General features: G+C 34.5%; 1 protein-coding gene across 15 annotated transcripts in view; it reads left to right on the plus strand.

Moving 5' to 3' along the window:
• KCNT2 (potassium sodium-activated channel subfamily T member 2) overlaps positions 1-23,181 on the plus strand; it is a 425,289-nt gene that overhangs the window by 284,754 nt on the left and 117,354 nt on the right. For all 15 annotated transcript variants that reach the window (XR_014326811.1, XM_082857000.1, XM_082857001.1 and 12 more), the window contains 2 exons: positions 3,699-3,807; positions 22,308-22,457. Coding sequence is in view for 14 of the 15 variants with exons in the window: in XM_082857000.1 (XP_082713126.1) it covers positions 3,699-3,807; positions 22,308-22,457 (259 nt within the window). In the remaining variant the exon portion in view is untranslated. The remainder of the gene's footprint in view (positions 1-3,698; positions 3,808-22,307; positions 22,458-23,181) is intronic.

Below are 23,181 nucleotides of genomic sequence, written 5' to 3' on the forward strand. Positions count from 1 at the left end.
ACAATGGTGTGTTAGTTTCTGCTTTATAACAAAGTGAATCAGCTATACATATACATATATCCCCATATCTCCTTCCTCTTGCATCTCCCTCCCATTCTCCCTATCCCACCCCTCTAGGTGGTTGCAAAGCACTGAGCTGACCTCCCTGTGCTATGAGGCTGCTTCCCACTAGCTATCTATTTTACGTTTGGTAGTGTATATATGTCCATGCCACTCTCTCACTTCGTCCCAGCTTACCCTTCCCCCTCCCCACATCCTCAAGTCCATTCTCTATGTCTGCGTCTTTATTCCTGTCCTGACCCTAGGTTCTTCATAACCACTTTTTTTTTTTTTAGATTCCATATATATGTGTTAGCCTACGGTATTTTTTTTCTCTTTCTGACTTACTTCACCCTGTATGACAGACTCTAGGTCCATCCATCTCACTACAAGTAACTCAATTTCGTTTCTTTTTATGGCTGAGTAATATTCCATTGTATATATGTGCCACATCTTCTTTATCCATTCATCTGTTGATGGGCACTTAGGTTGCTTCCATGTCCTGCTTATTGTAAACAATGCTGCAGTGAACATTGAGGTGCATGTGTCTTTTTGAATTATGGTTTTCTCTGGGTATATGCCCAGTAGTGGGATTACTGGGTCATATGGTAGTTCTATTTTAAGTTTTTTAAGGAATCTCCGTAGTGGCTGTATCAATTTACATTCCCACCAAAAATTCATGAGGGTTCCCTTTTCTCAACACCCTCTCCAGAAATTATTTTTTGTAGATTTTTTGATGATGGCAATTCTGACCGGTGTGAGGTGATACCTTATTGTAGTTTTGATTTGCATTTCTCTAATAATTAGTGATGTTGAACATCTTTTCATGTGTTTGCTGGCCATCTGTATGTCTTCTTTGGAGAAATGCCTATTTAGGTCTTCCACCCATTTTTTAATTAGGTTGTTTATTTTTTTGATATTGAGCTGCCTGAGCTGTTTGTATATTTTGGAGATTATACAATCATCCTTATTGATTACATAGATGTTTTCTTTATAAAAAGAGTACTGATTTTTCTTATTATCTAACAAGGAACCCCAACATTATATACAATTAACTCATTAATCTAAGACGATTGTTTTCAACGTATCTGATCCAATACCTCTTTTTTATGATAAATATTTTGTAACACTTCCTTTACTATCCTGGAATGAAATTCAGAGTAAATGTAAACATCTATATGAATACATTTTAAATAGTTAATATAATGTCCTAATTGTAATATGAAGGAGAAAGAGAGGGAAATAATTAATAGTAAGGAAGTGTATATTTCAATATGTAAATGCCCAGGTATGAATAACCAAAAAAAGACAACGCAAGAGAGACAATTGCTTGCACCAATTAGTACGTGCCCACTACTGACACTGACAGTAGTGGGCATATACTTATTATTAATGATCATATCTTAAATTTGTATTAATGACTCACATACAATACTAAACAAAATAAACTTTCTCTTAATTCATACAGTGGTTGTCTTTCTAAATAATTCAGTATTTACTAAAATAGTGCAGAACCTACTTTGTATTTATGTGTAAAGTAGCCTCCAGTAATATGTACAGTGCTGGATAGGCTAATAGACACTGTAAAAACTTTACTTACTTGTAGAAAAAAGCCGATACAGAAATAAAAATTAGTACCTAAAACTTACTAATCTTTCCCTTCTTTCCATTTCCCACAGATTTAGTATAGTTTTTGAAAAATTAGCGAGTGCAACATGATCTTCCATCAGCCATTCCCAACCAAACACAGATGAACACATTAAGTGAGGAAAAGGGAAGGAAGGGGACCCAATTTTTTACTTTTTAACCACTGAAGGGAAATAAGATGGAATATTTTTCAGCTGTCACAGAGCTATCACATTTTCTCATGGTCCCCTACTAGAAGAAATACGGTTTGTACATTAAACCAAGGGAGTTAATAATTGCATGTGGTTTTGCATATATGGTAAACTTACCTTCTAAATTTTCTGGTAGTCTATCTCATGTCATAATATGTGTAAACATTTTTCTTAAATCATATGCTCAATTTTTGGTTTAAGATTTATGGACCCCATATGTATGGGGTCCATATGGGGTCCTCATATGATTCTAAAGTAATAACACTCTTCATTTAGCAGTTTTGTTACTTTATTTTCATAGATAGGTCATACACACTCAAAAATTATTTTGAGAAATATCGAAATAGTGGTTTAAGTCACTGTTATTTTGCAAATATTTTTGTATACTTTTCCACATTCAAAATTGGATTTTGAATCTACCTGCCTTCCTGCCAAATATTAAGTATCATGGTTATGTATTTTTGAGATTTTCCTTAAAAATTATCATTATAATATATTTGACAAGCAAAAAAAGAGGAAAGAGAAACAAAGAAAGAGACATTGTTAGCAGATTCTTGATTTTTTTAAGAGTAAATCCTGATATGTAACCATAGCATAGAATTTCTTCCATAAAAGGTGAAAGAAAAAAAATGAATAAGGAAATGAAGGAAAAAGAAAAAAATAATGGGCTCTTTCATATGCTAACTCATGTTATACAAATTGGAGTAATGTTATTATTCATCTGTCTGGAGCATTTGATGAACCATTTCCCAAGTAATCTTGTTTCTTCATAAATTGTATGGTGAATGTATTCATTTTATAGATCCGATTCACCTATTCAACCTTCTATTTCTTAATTTAGCTAAAACTGCTATTTTCTGCCTAAGAATATTTATTTAATTAGAACTTTAAACAGTCTTTATTTCCAATACCAGCTATAATAGTTTACTTGGAAGGGAAGTTTTTTTTCCCAAAACAAACAGCTTTTTTCCCAAACAAACTTTAATTGCTTCTCTAAAATATGATTTCTGTGGAAAATTAAGTATATGGCATCCGGGCCCTCATTCTTGCATGAAAATAATGTACTTGGGCTGAGTAGCATCACCCCCCTTTAATATGACTGTGCCCCCTTACGTGCCATCTTTTCTAACACTCTTTATTGTTTTTATGTCATTGGATTTCTTTTTATGCCATTTATTATCTTTTCTGACTGGACTCTATCACCTTTTGAATTTTTGACCTAGGTCCTGAGGTTAAAGTATAATTTAAATTTATATTTATTTCAGGATTAATTTTTATTGATTGGTAATTATGGTTGTTTTGATTATAAAAATCTATTACTTGTATGTTGTGCAAATATTATCTGCCACATTTTTTAATAATCACTTTCTAAGTCTTTATGTTGACTATGAAGTTGATAAATCAATTATGTTATAAATCAGTACTATTGTATTTCATACCATAGAATTATCAGAAGTAAAGGAGACTTTATATAGTCTCTGGTTTATTATCCAGACTGTACCTCTAACCTACCTACATGTTACCTCCTTGTACAGATGAGGCACAGGAAAAATAAGCATTTTGCCAAAGGCTGTCAATTTTAGTAAAGACAGGTCTGGGGCCAGATCCTCCATACCTCAATAACTTACCTCATAGTCTAGTACTCTCTCTTATGAATCATTTTTCCTGGGGATAAATTTGCACATGTAAAAACCTCTCTAAAACAAGTGTGTTTATATGGAAAGTTTTGTAATTTTATTCATTGTTTTATTTTTCATATTATTTTAAAATACTACTATCCCAAGGTAAATTATTCTAATTTACCTATTTTATTTCAAACAGATCATGTTGTTTGTGAAGAAGAGTTTAAATACGCCATGTTAGCTTTAAACTGTATATGCCCAGCAACATCTACACTTATTACACTACTGGTTCATACCTCTAGAGGGCAGTAAGTATATTTTTTCTTTAAGATAATGCATTTTAAATTATAAAACATATAAGTGCAGTTATGTGATTTAGAAATACAGTAGTAAGCCTAGGTATACAGCTAGATATGTACCTATACTTGTATTTGTGTGAGTTATCATCATCTGACAGATAGATAGGTAGAGAGACAGACAGACAGATACAAAACTGTTGTAGGGTCCAAGCCATATAGGAAATTGACAGTGATTTGCTGTCTTTTCTAACTAATCTTGATATAATTTGTTTCATCCTAAATTTTATGTCTTCGTCACTTGTCAGGCCTAGGATTAGGGCATTGTTTCTATTTTCAAGATTAGTAATTCTCAAATAAAACTTGTAAAAACAGGATGACAGCAGTCATTACTGTATGGCCTTAAAGCTGGTTTTTTTCTGTTTCTGAGGTAAGTTTTTGTCTGAAAGCTACATGTGCACAAATGAGCTCAAAATTAAAATTTTATAATTATTATGGAATGATAACAATGTAGTTGATAAAATCAGCTAATGCAGTATAAAAGAAATAATGTTTAATATAAATTTCAGGCTATTGAGGGAAATTATATCATCAAAACATTTTTTCCTATTTGTTTATTTTGATAGAGTTTCATAAAATATAGAGGTTGTTTTTGACTTGCATAATCGAGTAAAATACAATCAGCGAACATAGTCGCTGCCCTTATTTAAAGACAATGTTGCACTGAATTTCGTACTTTTCATATTCCTTACTTGGTATTTTAGACAAAATGTTGATTTTCTAAGTAAATTCCACCATGGTGCTTGTAGTTATGAAAATTTAAATTTAGTGAGTTAATTAATAGTTATTTAAGTGAAGTGCCAAATCAAATAAGTCAAGGAAAAGGAAAATTCTTTCCTGGGATTTAGTACTGGACGGAGGAAAGTGCTAATTGAAAAATAGTAAATGCCCTCTGGTATTTTAAGTGGATTTTACTCTCTTACCTCTAGTTACGTCTCTGTTCTATTGAGACAGAAAGATTTTCCCAGGAGCAATTTTCTCAAAGTTCTGAATATAAATGTTTCTATTCTATAAATTTATAAGCCTTTAAGATTTGCAGTGGAAAGGATGTAACAGGATCATGGATGAAATTGATTTTCTTTGATGGACATACTTAGCATTTTGATGGAATTAAATAAAATACTGAAAGCTGTTTTGTCACCAACTAATTGAATGTTCATAGAACTTATCATATGGCTTCATTATTTTGTCATCCATCTTTGTCATAGAATCATACAGCTTTAGAGCTGAATATCTAGCCCAGCTTCTCTCTTGCACAAATGAGACCCATCACCACTAACACACATTAGTATTTATAGATCGGTTAAATTACATTTTCCAACTCCTAGTAAATATTATTTATTGGCACACAATATTGCCTGGTGAACAAATTGCACTTAACATAAATTTAAAAAGAATTTCAGCGACACTTAAAATAGGACTTTTCCTAATATACTCTAATGAATTTTGTCATATTAAAAATGAAAGTGATGTTGTTGAATACATTGTTACCACATAATTAAGGATTTCCCATAAGTAAGATTGACCTGCAAAATTATTTTCCAGTTAAGTGATACAATAAATGCCTTAGTCTACCAAAATAACCCTCTTTATAGCAGTTTTATTGAGATATAGTTCACATAACCATATAATTAACACATTAAAGTATACAATGTAATATTTTTAGTATATTCATAGAACTGTGCAACTATCGCTGCTAACTCCTAATATTTTCATCATCCCATAAAGAAATTCTTTACCTTTTTGCAACCGCCCACATTGTATCCAAACTCTTTCAACCGTAGGCTAATCTTACCCTGTCTCTATAGATTTTCCTATTCTGGACAATGCATATTGCATATAAATGGAGTCATACAATATGTGCTTTTTTGTTTTTTGGACTGGCTTCTTTCACTTGGCATAATATTTTTAAAGTTCATCCATATTGTAATATGCATCACTACTTCGTTCCTTTTTATAACTGAATAATTTTCCATTGTATGGGTGTATTTCATTTTACTTTCCTATTCATCAGCGGATGGATATTTGGGCTGTTTACGACATTGTGAATAAGGCAAGTCTTAATATTAATGTAAAGATTCTTGTGTGGACATGTGCTTTAATTTCTTTGGGTCTATATCTAGGAGTGGAATTGCCAGGTCATCGGGTAACTCTATTTAGCCTTTTTTAGGAACTGCCAGAATGTTTTCTGAAGGGATTATAGCATCTTACATTGACACCAGCAGTGTATCATGGTTCCAATTTCTTCATGTCCTCATCAATGCTTGTTATCATCTGCCTTTTGCATCATAACTGTCCTAGTGGATGTAAAGTGCTGTCTCGTGGTTTTGATTTGCATTTTGCTGATTACTAATAATGTTGAGCATTAGTTCATGTGTTTATTGACCACTTTCATATCACCTTTGAAGAAAAACCTATTCAGATCTTTAAACAGATAAATACCATCACTTGAATATAAATAGTCATCCAAACAGATCACTTAATTTAAAATATCTAATATATTTTATTAAGAATATTGTATGACTAAAGTAATTTGTATTGTCTTCTGTATTATGAGTTAAATGAAGATGTAGTGAAGATTCAGTTATTAACAGAATATGTTTGAAATTTTGCCTTTGAGCATCAGCAGAAATCAGAGAGCTCAAACATATTGATTTAATAATAAGAGAACAAACTCGGGAGCTGAATTAAGTAGTATAATGGGGAAAATGTTGAATAGTCTAGGAAATGCTTTATGCAAAGATTATCAAACCACTAGTTGAAAAAAAAGCTTACGATAATATTCAAATTTCCCCATTAAAAAAGGAGAGAGAATAATATTATTAGAAGTTCATTATATCATAAATGAACTTTTAATGGTGATTTTTGACTAAAAATAGTTGATATTGACAAGCTAAACACATTAAGACCCAACAAACACAGACATAAATATAATACAAAACCTAAAATAGTCTAACTTAAAAATATATTTTAAAATTAAGTGCTCTGTAGATTATGGGTATTTAAGGAAAATAATAAATATGAGTTCTGGAACAAATAAAATAGACAAAGGAAACAGGAGTTAGAGATAGAAAGGTCAGCTCTGTTAGTGACAGACCTGCCTTAGGTCTGAGAATGGAGTTCCTAATTCAGCCTTAGAATTAGATTTGCTCACTTAAAAAACACCTTCCTCCTTTTCTTAGTTCTCTTCCTCTAGCCCGTGATAATGGGGAGAAAGATGGAAACCATATATTAAGTACGAATTGCCTACCTCTGTACTTTTCTATGGGGAATATTAATTTTAAAAATATTTTGGAGTCTCTGGAGCAACTTAGCTGGGACCCTGAACAATATCTCCCAAGGCTCATTAATGCTGTCATGATCTTACATTTTCTTTTCCTAGATGTTAATGTACTCATCTTGTTCTATTTGATCTGTGAGTCAACTAGACGATGCTAACTTTAGGTGACTTTGAATAACTGTGCTCCTTTTGTTCATTCAAGTTTACTCTGTATTTTAGCCCTTCATAGTTTTCCCCTCTCACTCACTTCATTTACATTTGAGGGCTCAGTGCTCTTGGCAGAGGTATTTCTTATTGTCAATTAAATTAACATTTTGAATTATTTGGCAAACGCATTAGAAAGAGGAACAGAAGTTTATTCTTTGGATCGATATCACTGTAGGCTGTCAAACAGGTGATGATTTTAGCAAGGAGATGCCAAATTATCAGAACAGTTAGTAGACCTTCAATTGGCCCATCTTGATGACATTTTGTCTCTATCAAAATTTAATTTTTTCTTTTCCTTTCCATTTACTTTCATGAAAATATTTATTTATTTCATTAGTCCCATCCAAGAGGTAATATTTTTGCTCTTAGTGATCCTCAATGGGAAGGAAAGAGAGAATTGATAAGAAAAATATTGCAAAGTTAGAATTTACACAACTTGGCCACTGATGAGTTATGGATGTAGAAAAGAGAAAAAAAGAAAAAAATCCCTTTACACACTGAGGTTTGACAGTAGAGAACTATAAAATGTGTGGTTTGGGCAGGAGAAAGGAGTTTGGTATTGGATCTATTTGCTTTCTGATGCGGGTATCATTGCTCATGGAAATTACTGCTACTCTTGGTTCCAGAGGAGAGATCAGGGCTATTCAGGGCCACAGAGGTGAAAGCAGAAATGGTGGGGATTTGGGGAAAATGACCACTTAAGGCTTTTCCTTAGGAAACAGGTGGAAGAAAAGGACAGCAACTATAGTATAGCCTAACAGAACAAAAAGGAGCAAGGATTTCTAGAAAGAACTGGGTGGTTGACAATACAGACGATTTAAGATGGAGAAGACGCAAACAGAATTAGTAGGTCACTGGTCTCTGGGAAGTTCTGAGAAAACAATTTTGGATGATGGAGACTTTCTCATTTTGAGATAGTGTGAACAAATAAGGAGATGATAAGAAAGTGAAGCCTGGTCGAAGGCCGCCACTTCATTAAGTTTGTCCAGGAAGATAAGAAAGAAAAATAATGAAAGCTCTATTGCACAGCAGATAGTTCTGCTCGTTCCACAGAAGGCTGCTTCTTTGATCATGGCAATTAAGAAAGATTGTATATCCCTGGTGGCCCTTTCTCCATTTCTCCCATCACACACACACACACACACACACACACACGCACACGCGCGCACGCACACACACGCACACACACACACACTTCAAGACTGGAGGTCTGAATGGAGTAATTGCAAGAAAGGGAAACGATATACCTCTGAAGGTTACTCATTTTTCTTTTATATAAACTAACATGGACTGAAAATCTCCACAGAACTACATTTTATTAGGTGTATCCAAAATCTGTTTGATTACCTGAGAAATGTTTTTCCTAATCACACCTATTAAAAGATTAACTAGAGGGCTTCCCTGGTGGCGCAGTGGTTGAGAGTCCACCTGCCGATGCAGGGTACACGGGTTCGTGCCCCGGTCTGGGAAGATCCCACATGCTGCGGAGTGGCTGGGCCCGTGAGCCATGGCCGCTGACCCTGCACGTCCAGAGCCTGTGCTCCGCAACTGGAGAGGCCACAACGGTGAGAGGCCCGCGTACCGCAAAAAAAAAAACAACAAAAAAAACTAGAACATTATTCTATTAAACATATCTTGAGAAATACAGGTCCTGCTCAGTCTGACAGTCCTCTGCTTGGAAAGGCTTTAATAGCTCATCTTTCATTATCAAATTAGATTTAAGTATATCCATTTTATTTATTTAAAGCCCTGTATGCTCTAGTACTAATTTATTTTTATATCCTTATTTCTCATGATACTCATATGTATCGTGTTCTCCAAATAACATGATCCTAAATATACTTTGCGGTTTCCGCCTTCTACATCTTTTTTTAACGTTGTTCCCTCTGCCTTGAATTTTTTCTGCCTTCCTAGAGGGTTTTGCTAGAATTCGAAAATTCTATCTCCTCAAGAATATTTTTAAACTCCCCAATTTAATGTGATCTTTCCCTTCTACAAACTCACATAGAATTTTATGACGTTCTGCCAGAGCATGTGTTATGGTCCTTTTATTTTTTCCTACATAATAGGGTATAATTTCATTTAAGGTGGAGAACATGTCTTACTCATTCTTATACCTTCTATAGTGTTTCACAGCATGAATGCTCAAAAAACACTAGTTAAGTAAATGAAGTAAAGGATATACTAAAGATGATTCATTGAGGCCCCTGGTTCAAAGTAGTTTATGATCCACTGTCTTCATCTGCTCTTCCTCATCTGCTCCATTGAAATGATACCAAATAAATAAAAGTCATAAGCCTTTATCAGTGAAAAAGAAGAGATTTCAGTGAATTTCTAGAAGATGGAAAGTGGGTAAATAAACTTGATGAAACCTCCATCCCAGCATATGTTTAGAAGGTGATACAGCAGGACAAAATCCCAGCCCCCAGTGAGGCTCTGGGGTGCAAGATACCTAGAAAAAAGAGGACACATTTTGACTGAATTTCTGTATACAGAACAAGTTACCCCTGTTTCATCCACCACAGTACCATTTCTCTATAATTAAGTTTAGTCAGACGTTTACCACTGGGAAAAATCAGATTTTTCCTGAATGAATTAGTCTGAATTATAAGCCAGCATATAGTTTGGGGTTGGGGTTCAACCCTCTTAATCTGGCATTTAGAGACCCCAGACTAGATAGTTTGAGCCCTTCTTGCTTAATATAAGATGTAACCTGTGTAATATGAATTAACAAATCATATTCACAGACAAGGGAATCTATTTAATATCCCTATATATTATACTCAGAACTTTGAAATATGGCTCCTGTTATTTGCTGACAGCCAGCATGCAGGTTGAAATAAAGGGAACAAATCCAGCTAGAAGAGAACAATATCTGTATTCACACTGGAATTGTTTTGGTATAATAGGGATGTTGGGTCTTCTACTCACTAGTAAACAATTTTTTCTAAGGTCAAAAAACTATAACATTTGAAAGGAGAGTCAAATGTTTGGAAGCAAGGAGAGTCACAGTAAATGAGAACAAAAATACATTAAAAAGAAATTCAAATGTATTTTTGAACAGTAGAGAAGTATAAATAATAGTTCACAAGAATACTGAAGAATTATGAAAGGGTGATAATGATTGTTCAAAGGAATAAAATGCTGAGGAATTTTTTTATTTGTAGAGTTTAAAATTTTCAGAATATTTAACTTAAATTTGTTGATTATGATTCTGGAGTGTATGATTTTCTCTTCACTAATAATGGGAAAAGCCATAATGCATAAATACACAAATCCAGAATAGCTAAAAATAATTGTAATTATTACTCCCAGGAAGATACGAAAAGGAGTTATAGTAGAGAAATAGAAAGTAAAGACCTTTTGAAATTAACAGAGTGATTATAAAAACCTTGAAAGATAACATCATAGAAATCTTGAGGATTTCAGATTTAAAAAAAGAGAAAAAGATAGAATATGTAGGAAAAATAATTCACAGTACATGAGATCAATCTTAAAGAGGTAATATCTGATTTGGTGGGAATTCCAGAAAGGATGGAGAGAATAGAATGCAAGAAATTATAACAGAAGAAGGGAGATTTAAATCTTTAAATAGACCGGGTTTCTTGCTTGTGAATGACAATGAATGAAAGAGAACCACACCTAGAGACATAACACTGCCAAATTATAAAGCAGTAATGATGAAGAAGAATTCTCTTAAAGTTGTAGAAAGGAAGAGAAATCTCAATATTGACTAGGATTCTTAACTTTAGGCAAGGATATTCATTGAGCTAGTCTGATTATAAAGAGGTGTATGGAGGAATATAGATAACTCATAGAACAGGAAAGTTAGCCTTTATTTAGGCTCAACATGCACGAACAGTTCCCACTACCCCACCTCACAGCTAACCCAATAAGGAACTTTGACCTCTGAACATCCTGGGAGCCAGCTACCTCTGCAGCCGGACATCTCAACAATATAGATGCCCCCTCGCCTCCCTGTTTCCTCATTTAGCTCACTTCCAGAATAAACTCTCACATTTGTGTCCAATTGGTAGAACCTAGGTCACATGTCTGTAGCATAGCTAAAACCAAAGATTTCTAAAAGCTATGGTCAAGATAGGAAAAGCCAGACAAGTCTCAACAAGAGACGGGACTAGATTAAAAGCAACATATACAATGGGATGTGGCAAAGGAAGTTTCTGTTTTCTCTCCCAACTGGAAAAAAAAAAGGTGGTCATAAACTCCAAGAAAATGAAAAAGAAACTGTAATAAATCAAATTAAAATGTGCCATAATACTGAACAATAGGTTGTCAGTAAGTAAGGAATTTTTTTTTTTTTGTATTCTCTCTTGAATTGCTCAGGGAATACAGAGAAGTTTATATAATTATAGCATTCCACTGAACTCTTAAATGAACTATGTTGCAATAATCCGAATAATGTAATCACTGAACTCAGGTTCTCTGTACTTTTTTTTTCCAGCTTTATTATTACTGACATGTAACGTATAAGTTTGAGATGTACAACGGGTTCTCCACTTTTATCTGAAGCCATTGATTTATTTATAGCCAGGGAACAAAATACAGATATTTGCATTTTCAACAATGTAAAAAGGTGCAGCAAATGATATTTTAGAGAAAAGTAGGGAGGAGATGTAGAAGGGAGGGTAGCTAATATCCTCAGCCTACAAAATGGAAAATCAAGAGACCTGTATCTATAGTCACTGCTACTCTATACTTACAGCCCTGTGGGGAATCTGTTGTGAGATAATTATTTTCTCTCACACCTCAGAGATGGTGGTCAATAGAAAATGCCTACAATGACATAGTAATAAAATTTGATAACACATTTTTATTGAGATACCTCAAAACTCTTCAAATGAAGCCCAGAATCTGGAAGCATTTTTTTTTTTTTTTGGTCAATTTAAGTTATGAATGAAGTCCCATGCTAAAAATAGCACTGAATAGAATTAAAATATTGTTATGGTTTGGTCATTCATTCATTCATCCCACGATAACAATCACATGCATTCATACAGTGTAAGGCACTGTGTTAGGAGTTTGGGAAATACAAAAATGAAAACGTTCCATTCTGGTCACAAAAACTAATAAAACCACAAGGCAGAACACAATGTAAACATGGCTTATGTATGTTTGCAATGTATTATAAGTTTCCCCTAGTAGATTTATTTTATTAATGTAGTTTCTTTTAGCTATGGTAAGATTAGTTTGCATACCTTGAGAATAAACCAAATGACAACATGGACAGCCAGTGAAGAAACTTGCCAGTTACACATAATTTTAAAAGAGCAAAAAACATACTCAAAATGATAAAATGTGAATAACAACAATAGGAGCTTATGAAACTCCTATATCCCTAAATATTAATATTTATAGAATACAACTTTCCCGAAGACTTCACTATGATGTTCTCAACTAAAGTGACAGATACAGCAGAGCAATGCAAACGCACAAGAGCATGGAGCACTCGACCATAAGCTAAGTGTATGGTACTTATTCATAAGCAAGCAGGCTGTGTTCTGAGAGAGACAGGGGGAAGGTACACCTTCGCTATGGATTTTTATTAATGCTAAAGGAGAACAGTTTAAAATCAGTGGGATACGACTTATTTAATAATGGAATTAAAGAGCTGAGAATTCAGTGTCATTATGAGAGATGAATTTATTTTTCACCTGACAGTTTAAGAAGCAGGTGAAAAGTCTTCACAGAATTTTAGGATTTGTGTGTGTGATAATTAGGTGGCTTCTTGAGTTAAGTGAGCACTTCAGAAAACCACACTAGAATTTTTGAAGAACAAACTTTAAGGGTAGTGAGTTTGGGCCACTTTCATGTGCAATCAGCCTTTCAAATTTAACGGTGGAGCTTTATTTCATTTCTCTTTGAAATCTCTTTCAAAAGGGTGTTCACTGTTTATGTTCACTATTAAGAATGCTTGAAAGTTGTATAGCATTTCTCTACTCTCCTCACTTTCACAGCAATTTTTCTTATCCTGAGAATGGCAAACAGCTTTCTGGTTCCATCTAGTGGCTGAAAATTGATTATCATCCTCTACATGGTTTTAATTTAGGACTCAGGTTTTTATTTTGATGTCTGATACCATAAAAAGCTGGGGAAGTTCAGCTTAATCTTGAGTTTTATTACTTAATCTTGAGTTTTATTACCTCCTCTACTTAGAGTTCTTGACTACTTTTCTTTCTAGGTAAGATAATCCAATTTGTGTGTCAGATCGATCCCCAGACCAGCAAGAATAAACATTCATCCAAAGTTCTGTGTTAGCTCTCTCTTTTGTAGCCTCACCTGTAGTGGAAGTTTCCGTTTACTCTAATATGCCCTTTCCATTCCATAAATTACAATTATGTTTTCAATGACACAGGCTACAATTTGTCAAAATCATTTCTTTTACTTGCAGTGTTCACTGTAGATTCCTGACATTAATAGTAAAGGGAATTGGAATACCATTTAAATATCTTAATTTTTAAATAAAGTAAAAGCTTGGGACAATTGTGAATTAATGTAATTCATGTATGTTTTCAGAGAGGCTCCTGTAAAGAATATAAACAGTTATCTGGAACCAAGCTGACATTAAATTGGTGAACTACTAGAGTATGGAATTAAATAAAATATGTTAATTTCAGTTATATTAAAACCTTTGGTTCACTTGTTTTAGACTTTTTACATCTACTTTCAATCTAGTATAATGAGGTAATAAATAGATTTTCTTATGTTTAAAATAAAACATCATAAGGAGATTTTATCTTATGTAACTCTGCAAGTATAAATTTAAATGACACCTTTTCCTAAGGCAAAGATTTCCTCCAGTTATATGTAAAGCCTTTTATTACATTTTGAAGAATGGATTTTATACCAAAGATACCTTGTGACAATATGTTCTTTATTCCCATTGATGTGAAAATAATTTAGTTTGGTAATAAAAATAAGTATATAAAAGCAACTAATTTGGCAATCTGTGTCAATTTTGGTGAATCTGAAACTAACCATTTTTTGTATATTTAAATGCCTTATTTAGGATTGAAGAGAACAAAATGTACTAGCAAAACTAAATCCAATAATTACGATGCAGAGGTGTTTAAAATGACAGATATAATATTGTAGAAGAGATGGATTTGCACTAATAATTTCATTGTACAATCTTGAAGACAGTAATGCCTGCCTACGCTTCTTGAGTTTACCTTTAGTTTGGTGGCATCTTTAAATACACAAAGAAAATATGAAAGTAAAATTCAAATTTTACCTTCTAAAAGTTATTAGTTTGAGTTTTACAAAAACATACATCTTCATAAAAATAGGGCATTGTCCATCAAAGAAGGTTGTATGCTGTTTTTAAAAAAATGCAAACCACATTACTGAGCAGGGTCATTCAGTACATTCCTGAAATAGGAACAGAGAGTGCAGTATAATAAGACTTAAAGGTATTGTATCAGGAACAGGAAATTCCAGTTAGATTCTTATTTTCTCCTTTTGGGAAAATTTGATGTGAGGGGATTTTTTTTTTTTTTTTTTTTGCGGTACGCGGGCCTCTCACTGCTGTGGCCTCTCCCGTTGCGGAGCACAGGCTCCGGACGCGCAGGCTCAGCGGCCATGGCTCACGGGTCCAGCTGCTCCGCGGCATGTGGGATTTTCCCGGACCGGGGCACGAACCCGTGTCCATTGCATTGGCAGGCGGACTCTCAACCACCGCGCCACCAGGGAAGCCCTGATGTAAGGAAATTTTGAAAACCAAAACCATGTCAGATTCTTTTACTGCATTCAGAGGCCTGTATGAAGCACGTTTCTGCAAATTGCAGACCCAAGCACTTATTAGCTGACAGTCCTGTTCCAACTGGTTGGTCGTGTTGAAGCACAGGAGACTGTATGGGAGTTAATTTGCTCTCCGGCAATAAAAACCCATTTGCCTTGAAAGTGTAATCGTGGGTTAACAAGGGATGTGCAACTTGCATTTGAAAGAAAAATAAAATCAGTTGTCAAATTTAATTTATGCACCATTGAAAAGTTAACTGGAGCAAATGATATTTCTAACTTGGGAACAATAAACAGGATAGAACGAACATACTTTTTCTTAAATTTTTATTTTATTTATTTATTTATTTTAAAGTGAAAGCAGGTTTATTTAGAGACAGAATTCCATAGACAGAATGTGGTCCATCTCAGAGAGTGAAAGAGGCCCTGAAATATGGGGTGGTTGGTTCTTTATGGGCTGGCTAATTTCATAGGCTCATTAGTGGGAGAATTATTACAACTATTTTGGGGAAGGGGCAGAGATTTCCAGGAATTGGGTCACTGACCACTGTTTGGCCTTTTATGGTCATGAGAGGGACTTTTCATGTTGTCCCAGGATTGGTGACCATAACCTAAAACCAAGGAGGAAAAAGAGTCAACTATCCCATTTTCTAATCTCCCCACCTTTGTGTAGAAAGAGAAGATCAGAGAGGGAACCAGTAGTGCAGCAGTGTTTTTGCACCTACCCCCAGCCTCATGAAGTGAAGTCCAAAAAATGACCTAATACTCGTGGAGTATCTGCAGGAAGTGGGAACTAGCAATTCGTTCCCTAGTTGGACATCTGCGTATGTAGTTTTCTGTGATTATTTGAACATGAAGAAAAAAGAATTTGAGAGAGAGAGATGGCAGAACCTTCCCTCCCATGCTTGAGTTTCCAGCAGCACAGCTGATGGCTTAAAAAGATTTGCACTCTCTCTCTGTGGTACCCTATCTAAGGGTTCTGCCTACAAGGTGAGGAAACCCAAGCAGCCATAGGATGGATGGGATGTGTTGCTGGGAAGTAGGTGAGATAGAGTGAAAGAGAGTTTCTTGCTTCCCAGTGATGGTGCCCAGAGGCCCACCCCTCATACCCCACAAAGTATGTTCACATGTCTCTACAAGACACCTTCACAGAGGCCATTGCTGACCAGTTAGAGTCACTTCTAAGCATCAGCATTACAGGGAGAATTAGCCTGACCTGGGAAGATTGGAGTTTCAAATCAGATGGGATTGGGTTTTTTAATAACTGAACATGATTTGAAAGAAGTGGAATCTGCCCAAGACATTATTATAGGACAGGGATGGAGATTTGACAGAGCATGGCTGAAGGCTACAAGGTCGTGAAGATTTTAACATGGAAGTTGTAATTTACTTCACCGGACATTTGTTTGTTTGTTTTCTCATAAACAATTCTCTATCACCTGTCCTTACACTTTCCTTTTTTTTTTTTCCCAAATATTTTTCTCACTAAGACCTTTGTTAAGGGTTTAAAATGCAGACAAGAGCAGGCACAAGCTTCTTTTCCTTCTAAGCTGCCCACTGACATTTTTCTAAGGCTCTCATGACTATGGTATTGGATGCATGGATTTCACAGCATTACCCTTTATTCAGGGCAAATAGAGATCTAAAGAGATTCAAGTACGGAGCATACACGTTCGTTCTGTACTTCCTTTACTTTCTTAGTAGAATATTTTCTTTTCATATTCCTCTTCTTCCTTCTTTCTTTTTCTACTAACACCTTTACAAACAGCTGGAGCAGCCATTATTTTGAAAATAAAGGTGTACCTAAACCTGCCTAGGAAGAATTGATTACTATTTAATTACCAGTCAATATGGTAGAGCAGCCTCGAAAGTGTATGAAATAGACTACGGGCTATCCTACTTTACAGGTTGGGGTTTACTTCGAGGTTAACAGGAATTAAATGCACAAGCCAACTATTTTCCCTAAATGTTCATTTGATTAGTGTAAACACATAGTAAGTCTTTTTAAAATGGCTTTTCACGGAGCTTTCCATTCTTTGCTTTTTTAGCCTTAATATCTTTTGTGTTGTTTACTGCTGCTGAGGTTAAGTTCATTTCATATCCATTTATGATTATGAAACTCAGTGAAAGTCCTCCTCGCATTCTCACAGCAAATTCATCATGGGGAAAGTAATTGGTGAGACCTAAAACATGATTCTGGTGAAGGAGAAAAGAATTATATGATTAGAAAAGCAGAACATTTAGTAACTGAGCATGAAGAACATTGTTAGGTTATTCTTTGTTCACTTAACAAAACATTTATTAAGCAGTTACTCTGTGTCAGAACAGATGTCTTGTCTCAGAGATACAGTGGTAAACAGGACATGATCCCTTTCCTCATGGGGCCTATTTCACAGGGAAGCAAGACATTAAGGATTAGTTAATACAATTTAGTGTTATAATATCATGAAGGAAGTACACCACCGCACAGCTGAGAGAGTAATGCCTGAGCTGTGGGTCCAGGAACGAGGAAGGCATAGGAGGAAGAAAGAACAGCATTGTGAGAAGACCAAGATAAGAGAGTTTCTTCTTCAGGGGAAATTAAAGACTGCTCATGGCTGGAGAACTCAAGAGAAACGACACAGGAATGATATTTGAAATTTGGAAGAGAGGCATGGCATAGGTCAGGAGGGCTTTGTAATAATGGTAAGAAAGTTCACCTTTTTCAAATGGAAGGAGGAAGCCCTTTAACTATTTTCAGCAGGAGAGTGACATGAAGTGATTTGAGATTTTGAAATTCACTCCTAATGTAGCACCAATCAACACAGGAAGCAAGGAAGCTAGGAGATGGGTTAGCACAGTATTTAGGAGTGTAAGAGTGGATGGTGAAGAAATAGGTAAGTGCTACTTAAGAGCTACTTAAGTGGTAGAATTAAAGAATTCTCTTGTATAAAATATTTGGAAATATATTATTTATTTATATGATACATTTCCTCTCATTCAAAAATAATCTTTAATTAAGTCTCCCCAGATATGTAAAGTGGGAAAAGACAAAGGAATATTCGGGTAGAATGGTAAGTTGAAGACAAATCAGAAGTTTTTTATTTTGTTTTTGTTTTTTACAAATCTACAGGCTATAAAATGCCTTGTATTATTAATAAGGGTAAAAGGAAAATTTGGCTCTCACATTCTAGTATCCTGAAGAAAAGAAATAGAACAGCTACACATTCACACTAAATATTGGAGTTACTCAGAACTGAAGCTTCGGAGTAAGGGGCAGTGTTTGTAGCCAGACTGCCTGGGTTGAATTCTTTGGTCTGTCCATGCTGGCAAGACCAAAGACTTGAAACCATTGAGCCTCAGTTTCTTTATCTGTGTGATGGGCATAATACTAGCATGCATCTCACAGATTGTCAGAAGAATTAAATGCTGTTATTAAACAAACATTTTTTGAACATTCACTGTATTCTAGAAGATGTTCTATTTACTGGAGATCCCACAGAGATCAGGATAGACAATGGACTGAGAAGTTCTGGTGCTTACATTCTGCTGCAGGATGAGTGAGAGATGGTGGAAGAAATAGACAAGTAATAAACATACAAATGAAGATTGTCAATATCACAAGGCTGTCAATTTCACCCAAATTTATTAATCATCCCAATAATCATATCAAAGGTATTCTTTTTCGAGTAAACCAGCTGATTTTAAGTTCGTATGGAAAAATGAAGAGACAAGAATAGCAAGAAAATTTTTGAAGGAGAATAATAACGAGAGGGATTATCCTGATGTATTTTGAAACAATTTTATAGCTACAGTAGTCGACATAGGTAGTGTTAGGTAATGGGTAGAGGCAAATCAATTTGACCGACTAGAAAGTTGAGATCGAGGCCCATAGACGACAGGAATTTGGTGTTTGATAGGGGAGTTATTTTAAACCAGGGTGTGAAAAGATGGACTATTCAATAAATTGAATAACTGGGTAGCTTTTTGGAAAAAAATTGTTGATACATTCCTCATCGTAAGAGGGGAAAATATTACTTTCTGCCTAAATAAAATGTTAGTCTCAAAATATTGGTAAGCAGGGAGGCCTTGTATAGTGTAGCCTGTAATGCTGCCTTGAAAGGTAGCACTGAAAAATATAACAACAAAAAGCTTAAAATCCTTACTACTGGCCCTGGTTTGTGTTTTCACTTTGGTGATGCATTTTAGTTTTTATTTGTTAGAAAATATTTCAGATATTCAAAGGTATAAGAATATTATTATGAGCATCCATGAACCTAGCATTCCAAATTTAGAAAAAATAAACATTCCACATGTTTGTGAAGCCCACATATACTATCTCCGATTTATGTGTCTTCTTCCCTAGGGCCTGGTTAACTAAATGAGCCGCCTAGCGCTACTTAATCCTTTTAACATTTCGTATTTGAGATTTCCCCATGGTGCTTTATAAGCATTAGTACTTACATTTTCACTTTTATCTGTATGGATATTTATTCATTTAATTTTCATATTTCTGATGGCCATGGGCACTTAAGGTGTTTATTTTTATTTTTCTCTTCCATCAGCAGATACTTTCAGGTCCACTTGCAGAACACACCCAGGATCTCACCTGGTCCAAGCCATCATCTTCTTGCTAAATCATTGCAATAAACTCCTCACTGCTCATTGCTGCTGCTTCAGTCTATTCTCAGGACAATGACCAGAGGGATTTTTGCAAAGTATAAGTCAGAATCTTTTGCAGATTTCCCCTATAAAGGTCAAAGTAGTAAGATTTTAGAAATCCCTTCATGACCTGTCTCCCTGCCACTCTGGCCTCATTTTCTCCTCCTTCCTCAACCTCAGCCAAACTGGCTTCCTTGCTTCTCCTCAGCCATACCAGGCATCCCCCTGCCTCAGGGAAGCACTTGCTGCTGCTTCTGCCAGAAACAGTCTTCTCCCCTGTGACTACCTCTCTCATCCATTTCAAGATTTTTACTTAAATGTCATTCTCTCAGCGAGGTCTTCCTCAGTCATACTATTTATACTCCAATCCACCCCTGAAAACGATTTCCCTCTCTGCTTTATTTTTCCCCCCACCACTTATCACTTCCAACACATAATTTGCTGTATTGTCAGTTTTCCTCCACTAAAGGATTCAAGAAAGTATATCTGCCCTTTTTGTCAACTGTCATCGCCCAGAAATCTAGAACTTTTCTTGCCGCCTCCCACGTGCTCAATAAATATTTCATGTAGGAATTAATAAGTGAGACTTGGACATACCCATTAGTAGTAGATGGAGTTGCTCATTTCCAACATTTCTCAAGTAATTAACATGAAGTGAAAGCAAAAAGAATTATATATTTACAATTAGCTGAATTTAGAGATTCATTAAAGATGTTTGGTAAAAAGGTGCCAGTATAAAATAGCATGGAACCAGCAAGTGATTTAAGGAAATTCATCAGAGCTGTCCTTGTCTGACCCCGTCTTTCTCCGTTTCCTTCCAAGTTACCATATTGTATTTCCATTTCAGCTGCTGGAATTAGATTTGTGATTCTCTTGAATAGCTTTTAGTGCCCTTATGTGACAATTATTTGACCCCATGAGGCCTTTTGGATGACAAACAAACCCTGATGAATTACTGGCACCTTCTCTTACATTTTCAGCCCTTTAAACGAATTCTATCTTTGCCAAGTACTATCTTGCCAAGTAGCAATATGTTACATACCAAAAATAGTTTTATTTCTGTTGGCCAAAGGAAGGGTTTTCTCCACCAAAAACAATCATTCTTAGGAAGTAGTAGTTAGGTGTAGCCATATATAGTCAATAGTCAAATGTGTTTTATTTTCCTAGTTTCAAAAATATGTTAACATCACAGAAGAAAGGGTGAAGATTTTAAGAGCAATATTGTTCATATTGTGACTAGGAATGTTGAAAGTGGCTCCCAAATCAGCAATGAGGAAGATATAACAGCAAAATAATAATGGATGCTAACATTTACTGAAGATTACTGTGTTCCCAACATCTGCTAAATGATTTACTTGATTTACTGCATTTTCTCCAACCCAGTGAGACTGATAATGTTTTTTACAGAAGTAAAGTATCACAGAGAAGTTAAATAACTCACCCAACATTGCAGAGTTAGGGTTCACATCAGGCAGTCAGACTCCAAGGCTCAGACTCTTAACCCTTAAACATCCTTAAGAAGGAATGAAGTGCAAGTGAAACATACCTGGAAAATATATGGGTTTTTAAAAATTTATTGACACTTTGAAAATGTTTATAAATGTTTTATAATGTTTTCAGACAAAACTCAGAGTTTAAAATATGATAAATATGACTTGTCTGCTTTAATCCATCCAGAAGCTACAGAGGTTATGATGAAATATTTTGATTTTTATAAATTCATCTCTTTTCTTCTAGAAGGTTCATTTGTTGTACTTACAGAGTTCATAAACTTTATTCACCAAAAGTAAATGGAATTTATTGTACAAAATGGGAAAAATCATTATTGTATATTCACAATAAATTTTGTCATAAGTTGAGTTTTTAATAAATTTCCAAACTCACTGAGTAGAATATTCTAGAATAAAAAGGAAACTGCACTTTCTGTGATAAACTTATATTCTTTTAAAAAATACTTCTGGTAATCTCTTTTGGAGATCCTTACTTTTATCACAAAGAAGTATCTTTTCTTAACTGATACACAATTGGAAGAAATCCATTGCTATGATATGGATAGAAATTAAGAGTATGTTTTCTATAAAATCACACTGATAATTTGAGATGTATGTATTCATAATTTTAAATACAAAGCAAAGTCAGTTACATACAGGAGCCAAGCAGGTATCATAAAGGGGATGAAGTGGGCTGTATTACTGAGACTATAAGACAAGTATTATATATAGGTCATGCATGACATGATATACCTAAACAAAGACTAAAAATCAGATGCTATAGCGCACTGGTTCATGATCACAATAAATGCTTTTATTAACTGGATTGTGAAAACCTTCTACTTTTTAAAAATTTGCCATCTCTCAAGCTTCTATGTTGTGTTAGTTTCGAAATTTTTATAGCAACTCTTTGTAAATCGTGTCATCATTTTGAGCACCACACAGATAACTTCTTTGAACTGTGCTTGTCCATTCTTACAGTTGGAAAACTCCAGATTATGTATGACAAGGACTTTTTTGAACCACATTCACTGTTTGTCTCTCTCTGTGTGTATGTGTGTATGCTTTTGTTGCAGAGAAGGCCAGCAATCGCCAGAACAATGGCAGAAGATGTACGGCAGATGCTCTGGGAATGAAGTGTACCACATCGTTTTGGAAGAAAGTACATTTTTTGCTGAATATGAAGGAAAGAGCTTCACCTATGCTTCTTTCCATGCACACAAAAAGTATGTTTCTGCTTCCAGAGTGGAATTAAAATATGAATCAGTCATACCTTTAAACACAGTTTTCCATAATATAACCCATATTGGTGCTCATAAGTTGCAATTATTCTTGAATTTTTGACAAAATTATTGAGACATTTGAATTCTGGCCTTTGGTATGGTCTCTACGAGTTAAGATTCTTGGGTGTATCATATAACTTAGTAAGAATATTGACTTTAGTATCTTTTAATTTAACTTTAAAAATATTTTAATCCTGTAAAAATTCACATGAAAATGAATCTCCTTTATAAATCTATTTTAAAGTGGTGATAAAAATTTAAACAAAGTAAAAATAACATTTATAAAAGCTAGACATTTTTTTAAAACTTGCTTTGTCCAGAAAAATAAGTTAAAAAATAAATGATAGTACCTTCCAATTCAAACATAGATCATTATTATTTTTGTTCTTTTTGAGAGAAATTCTTTACTTAAGAAATAAAAAGTATGTCTAACATGAAAATAATATATTATTAGTATTATAAAATATTAATATAACATTTTTAAGATTTGTAATAATCTAGTATATTCCAGTAATCTAATATCTAAAGTATTCTACTTTAATTCCCAACATGATTCTGTTTATATACTTTTTTTATATTTAAAAAATATTTTTAAGTTTGATTTATTTGTAACACTATAAGACATATTGAGATAAAAATATTCAGAAGGTTTTGTGTTTGGAACATA

The sequence above is a fragment of the Leucopleurus acutus genome, assembly GCF_964270905.1.
Source record: "Leucopleurus acutus genome assembly, chromosome: 2".
In the NCBI taxonomy this organism is placed as follows: Eukaryota; Metazoa; Chordata; class Mammalia; order Artiodactyla; family Delphinidae; genus Leucopleurus; species Leucopleurus acutus.